The 6835-nt window shown below is 42.1% G+C and overlaps 1 protein-coding gene across 2 annotated transcripts; it reads left to right on the top strand.

Moving 5' to 3' along the window:
* Positions 1–3748: 3748 nt before the first annotated feature.
* On the top strand, positions 3749–4194 carry LOC113631258 (endothelial differentiation-related factor 1-like). Of its 2 annotated transcripts, XM_027127545.1 has the most exons (2): positions 3749–3958; positions 4010–4194. In XM_027127545.1, the coding sequence occupies exons 1-2, from the start codon at positions 3749–3751 to the stop codon at positions 4175–4177; spliced, it is 378 nt and encodes a 125-aa protein (XP_026983346.1). In that variant the 3' UTR covers positions 4178–4194. The 2 variants fall into 2 exon arrangements, with proteins under 2 accessions (XP_026983346.1, XP_026983345.1); XM_027127544.1 differs by having other exon boundaries at positions 3749–4194.
* Positions 4195–6835: the final 2641 nt, after the last annotated feature.

Here is a 6835-nt window from a genome sequence, read left to right on the forward strand (position 1 = left end):
GTTGTGGATAGTACATTTCAGCCTCACCTTCTGATCCATAACTGCCTAAGTAGTTGCAAGTCCAAATTAAATAATAAAATATGAACAAGAGCATATAAATAATAGAATATATCACCTGGCTTGTTGGGTTTTTCTGAGCAAACTGGACTTTTTTGTTTAAGGTCTTTTATTTTTTTTTTAATTTTTTGGCTGCGTTGGGTCTTCGTTGCTGTGCGTGGGCTTTCTCTAGTTGTGGCGAGCGGGGGCTACTCTTTGTTGTGGTGCGCGGGCTTCTCATTGCGGTGGCTTCTCTTCTTGTGGAGCACAGGCTCTAGGGTGAGTGGGCTTCAGTAGTTGTGGCGCACGAGCTTAGTTGCTCCACGGCATGTGGGATCTTCCTGGATCAGGGATCAAACCCATGTCCCCTGCATTGGCAGGCGGATTCTTAACCATTGCGCCACCAGGGAAGTCCAAACTAGGCTTTTTCTACATGGAAAAAAAGAATTCTTCATGGGTACTGACTGCAAATTTTTAGAAGAAGGCAACACACCTAAAATATTAAAATGGGCAAAGAAATTATACACGTATCTTGTAGATAGATCAGGAGCCCTTACAAATGGTCTTTGGGTTATTGCCAGATTTTTATCCAAAAGGAGGCAACAGACTTGCCAGGATAAATTATCCTTATTTGAGTATTGAAGGAAATTGTGACTCTGGAAGGCAAAAAAACTAGGGAACATTTTGGGTTATTTGTAAATTCATTAAAAAGTAGAATAAATAAAATAAAAGTAAAAGAAACTATCCTGGAATTATTCTAAAGTAGGTGACGTAAAATACCATGTGTGTTTTCCTGAAATGTGTCCTTCATCATTTTTATTTTTGAACTTTCTATGGGTAGAATGTTCTTTCTTCAAATTAGAATTAATTTTAAAACTCTTTCAGGAGCACGGATACAATCCTGCATAATAATAATAGCACATTGCAGAACAGGAACTCAAGCAACTAACAAAACAGAATTTGTAAAGCATCAGAATTTTAAAAATGCCAGATCACAACAAAGATCCTTTAAAATTTACTTAAATATTTAAAATGATTGTACTGAGAGCTGTTGTCTCTTGACAACATAAATATGTTGTCAAGTTTTACTTTAGAGTTTTAAATTCAGTTTGCTTATCTTAAATTGTTTTATTTTAAAAGATACCATTTGATTATTAATAAAGTATATGTATACACATGTATAAGACACATACATATATGAAACAAAATAAACCCTTTTTGTAGTACTTGGTGGCTGCACGTGCTTTGGGGTTCATTTTTTACTAACAATGTCAGGCTTCATCCCCTACAGCTGGTCACTGCATTCTATCCATTTTATCTCATTCATTCACTCAAAAAGTATCTAGGCTGTATACAATTCTTCATAGCAGCTTTGTTCATAATAACCCCACACTGGAAACTACCCACATGTCCTTTGGTGGGTTCAGTGGGTTGAACAAACACTGGTACATCCATGGAATACTACTCAGCAAGAAAAAGGAGTGAAATATTGATACACACAACTTAGATGAGCCACAAGCAAATTATGCTGAGTGAAAAAAGCCAGTCCCCGAAGGATCCATGATACATGATTCCATTTATGTAACATTCATGAAATACCATAATTATAGAGATGAAGAACAGATTAGTAGTTTTCAGGGGTTAGGGATGGCAGATGGATGTGGCTATCAAGAGGTAACATGATGGCTTGAGCATGTTGATTATGGTGGCGATGCCACACATACACACGAGTGTGTGTATAACTGATGAGATCTGAAAACACTGTGATTATATTAATGACAATTTCTTGGTTTTGATATTTTACTATAATTGTATAAGAGGTGAACATTGCCGGAGGCTGGGTGAAGTGTACATGGGGTTTCCCTATACATTTCCTTGTAACCTCCTGGGAATCTATAATTATTTCAAAATTAAAAATTAAAAAAATTCTCAGATTTGTCTGCACTGTCCTGGGCATTGTCCTCCTTTTTGATTTCCTTTACAATATGTGTCCCCTCTTTTACATCTCTACTGCTGCCCTGTTTTAGATCCCCTAAGAGCAGGGATTGTTGTTTTATGGTCTAATGAATCTCCAGTGCCTGGAACAGTGTTTGGCAGAGAGAGAGAGAGAGAGAGAGAGAGAGAGGCAGGCAGTGTGCGTGTGAAATGAACAGAATTGCTTAACATCCGTACACGTCCTGAACCCAGTCTATTTCTCCACACTATCTCCCTCTGCTGCCTTCCCTATACTTAGTGCTCCAGCTGCCCTAACCTGCTAACAGTTGCATGAATACATCCTGGTGAGTTTTCTCTCCATGCTAGACATTGCCCCTTCCAGGTCTTTCTCCCACTTATTATTTATCCTTCAGTGTTCAGATCAAGAAGCATTTACTCATTCCCATTCTCTGGGCATTCTTGAGCATGCCCTCCTGTATCACACCATTCTACTTATGTATATACCTCTATTACTTCACTTACCTCCTTTAATTCAGTAGTTTATTTACCTATTGAATCAGTCAGGGTTTGTACAGGAAACAGAAGGCACACTCAGATGAAATCATGAAACTAACTTTATGAAGGGACTATTCACAGAAGTGGGCAGAGGTAAGGAAATTGATTATTGGCTAAGGGAGCCCTGCAAGTGCTGGAGGCTTGGAGGAGAGAATTACAATCACAGAGCAACGGCCAGAGCTTCAAGCCAAAACAATGCCTCCCATTGGCTGAACTCAACCAGAAGCCACAGAGCAAGACAGCCCCAGAGATGCAGCTCATAGAGATCAATCCTTGAGGCGTTGAGCAAGGCAGAGAGAGGGCGAGAATGGATCTGGGGGAGACAGTGGCAAATAGAGACCAAGTGACACATGTTTCTCTCCCCATTAGATGGAAGGTTCCTGAGGGCAGGACCATTTCTCATTCGTTCTTGTAGTCCCAGCACCTAGCACAGGGCTTGACCCAGGATAATCATCCAATAAATCCTCGTGGAAGTGAATTACAATGTTAGGGCATATACTATATTTAACTTAATATTTATAGGAAAGTAGGCGGGAAGGCAGGCAAGCTGTTTACAATCTATCTTTGGCCCATTTTAATTTGCTTTCACATGGAACTGTTTTTATACGTTTCTTGATATCATATCTAACTTAGATGACAACAGCACAACCAAGACAGAATCCACTGGAAAGGCTAATTTTGGTCATCTTGCTTTGCTGAGTTCAGTCTAATAGCTCCAAAAGCAACACGAACCTGGAAATAGTTGTATCCACGTGGGGCTATCAGCATAAGACACAGGGCGTGAGACACACAAAATATTTCAGTTAGGGATGCTTGTCTACTAATTGTACAACATCATCTCCAGATCCTGGCCCCCAGCAGGCAATGAATAAAAGCTTGCTGACTGTCTAGAGTCAGGCAAGCCGTGTAGATTTTTGAGGCATGAAAGAATCCAGATACTCTATCTAATGATATACATCAGGCCATTGCGTAGGGTGACCAACCATCCTGGTTTGCCTGGGACTGTCCTGGTTTTAGTACTGAAATCCTTCAGCCTGAGAAACCTTCTGTCTCAGGTCAGCTGGGACAGTTGTTCACCCTACAATTAGGGTTAATTAAAAAATACAGATTTAGGGGGCGGGGCTGCGGCGAGCGCCGGAAGCGGCCGAGCAACAAGGGGACGTCTCGTCGCCGGGTCTCGAGCAGCTGCCTCGGAGCCGCCGGACGGACCACCTGCCCCACCATGGCTGAGAGTGACTGGCCCGAAAAGGGCCCCATGGCCGCCCAGGCCAAGGCCAAGTCCTCCTCTCTAGCAGCTCAGAGAGGAGGAGAATATGTGGAGGCTTCCAAGAAATGGGCCGCCGGCCAGAACAAACAGCATTGGATCACCAAGAACACAGCCAAGCTGGACCTGGGGACTGAGAAGCTGCATCACGACCGGGTGAGCCTGGAGGTGGGCAAGGTGATCCCGCAGGGCCGGCAGAGCAAAGGGCTGACGCAGAAGGACCTGGCGACGAAAATCAACGAAAAGCCACAGGTCGTCGCTGACCGTGAGAGGGGCCGGGCCATTTCTAACAACCAGGCTCTGGGCAAAATCGAGAGAGCCATCGGCCTTAAGCTCCGGGGGAAAGACATTGGGAAGCCGATCGAGAAGGGGCCCAGGGCGAAATGAACACAAAGCTTCGAAATCAGCGCGTTCCAGCTGATCTTGTCTGGCTGGTTCCGCGTGGGTCTCTTCACGCGGCCACGCGGAACACGGGGCGGTAGCCCTGCCCGGGAGCGCCCTCTACCCGTACCTGCTGTCAGACTAACAAACAAAACCTTGCAAAGTGTTTGCTTCTCCTGATTATTTTCCTCCCTGTCCCCGTCCCTCACGTGGGGTGCGGAACGCTGTCTTCCTCTCCCCTGGGGTCTGCCCCGTCACCGGGGTGGCTCCAGGGAGCTCGGAGGGGGACCACCTCGCACATGGTGGGCAGCCACCGTCTGGGAGAGGAGCTGCGTCTCCAGCCCGGCTCGTAGAGAAGCTAATAAACATTTGTTGCCCTTCCAAAAAAAAAAAAAAAAAATATATATATATATATATAGATAGATAGATAGATAGATAGATAGATTCCTCACGATATAGCTTCATTGAGGCATTATTCAGAGGTGATAAAGCTATTCTAGCTCTTTGACAGTTATCTTGAGTTTTGTAAAACTTAGAATCTTCTTTGACTGGGATCTGGTAACTTTGCTGATGAATCAATTAAGAAGTCCTAAGAAAAACCCTCCACTGACAGTATTTTCTTAACCCCAAACCTTACAAACATACTTAATCTAATTGGTTCCTCAGGTGTAAAATCAAAATGTACTCTAGCATATTTACAGAAATAACAAGCTTCTCTTTCCACTAATTTCCTCAGGTTTCTGGATATATTTCCGAACACCTTGCCAGCCTTGTCTGTAAACTGCAAGTCTCTTCTGATATTCTACGGGAGGAATATGCACTCACAGCTATTATACCAGTGGCCATTTCTAACTTTTGTATTTATATGCCAAGTGAGAAAGCAGTTGAGAACTAGTTAAGGCTTTTTGCAGCAAGTCTTCATCCTCAAACTTTTGGCTGAACTGTGGAAACTCAGTATTGCAATAAAACTGCCTGGTTCTGGAACCAGATACACTCCTTTTATTAGTGAGAAACATCATATAGATACTGATTTATGTCCTATATGGAAGTACAGGAAAGATTTAGCCTGTGTATAGTATTTATAATTTATGAGAGATTTTTAGAAAAAAAATTGGCAAATGGATTGCCTTGAATCTTGGTGGGAAAGGCTAAAGCTACTGAAGTAAATTAAAAACAAAAATCCAACTGCTGTATATACAGTAACAACAAGTGATAGTTTGCAAATAAGAGGAATAGTTACCCCATTCCAGTCACCAAAATTAAGATTTGCCTCTGTGATGTGACACTAAGGGAAATAATTTCATTAATACTTTAATTAAATTATTTATTAAATTAAAGTTAATTTAGATCAGCAGTCCCCAACCTTTTTTGCACCAGGGACCGGCTTCGTGGAAGACAATTCTTCCACGGACCAGGGTGTGGGGAGGATAGTTCAGGCGGTAATGCAAGCGATGGGGAGTGGCAGGTGAAGCTTCGCTCACTTGTCTGTCACTCACCTCCTGTTGTACTGCCCGGTTCCCAGCAGGCCGCGGACCGGTACCAGTCTGCTGTGGCCCGGGGGTTGGGGACCCCTGATTTAAATCATTATTAAGTTTTATAATTGTGACAATATGACAATTCCATGATAGTGACAAAAATGTCACTGACATTTTTGGTGCTAAAAATAAATCCTTTAAATAGTTTTGGGGGGTATACTTTATTTTATTTATTTATTTATTTTTTTGCGGTACGCGGGTCTCTCACTGTTGTGGCCTCTCCCGTTGCGGAGCGCAGGCTCCAGACGCGCAGGCTCAGCGGCCACGGCTCACGGGCCCAGCCGCTCCGCGGCATGTGGGATCTTCCCGGACCGGGGCACGAAGCCGTGTCCCCTGCATCGGCAGGCGGACTCTCAACCACTGCGCCACCAGGGAAGCCCCTTGGGCGGTATACTTTTAATGAAGGAATTGTGTGATATGTGAGTTATATCCTTTTTTCTTCCAGTTTTATTGAGATATAATTGACATACAGCACTGTATAAAGTACAGAATAATGATTTGTCTTACATCCATCACTACCACAAGAAGTAATGATTACCATGAGAAGTTTAGTGGAAATCTATCATCTCATATAGACACGAAATTAAAGAAATAGAAAAAAATTTTTTCTTGTGATGAAAACCCTTAGGATTTACTCTCTTAATAACTTTCATATATAACATGCCGCAGTGTTAGTTATATTTATCATGTTGTACATCACATCCCTAGTACTTATTTATCTTGTAACTGGAAGTCTGTACCTTTTGACCACCTTCATCCAATTCAGCCTCTGGTAACCACAAATCTGATCTCTTTTTCTATGAGTTTGGTTTTTTTTTTTTTTTTTGGAAGTATTGACATAATTGACCTGCAACACTATGTTATTTCCTAGTGTACAACCTAGTGATTTGATATTTCTGTACATTATAAAATGATCACCACATCATTTAAATAATTTGAAAAATCAACTATTTCTAAAGCTTTAAAAAAATTTACTTAAGCATCTGAAGTCACCATCACCTGAGAAAACTACAAATAATGAGAGTTACCTTAATTGAACATCTTACACTGTGTCAGGCACCGTTAGACATTTTACACAGAATCTCATTTAATCCTTTCAACCCTGTTATATGAGTATTACCAACTCCAC

This window comes from Aethalodelphis obliquidens, unplaced genomic scaffold, assembly GCF_003676395.1.
Source record: "Aethalodelphis obliquidens isolate GAN/ISIS:26980383/991018 unplaced genomic scaffold, ASM367639v1 scaffold32, whole genome shotgun sequence".
Taxonomy (NCBI): Eukaryota; Metazoa; Chordata; class Mammalia; order Artiodactyla; family Delphinidae; genus Aethalodelphis; species Aethalodelphis obliquidens.

What these genes read in the sequence shown, in the direction of transcription:
- LOC113631258 (XM_027127544.1), top strand. Translation starts at nt 3,749, where the DNA reads ATGGCTGAGAGTGACTGGCCCGAAAAGGGCCCCATGGCCGCCCAGGCC.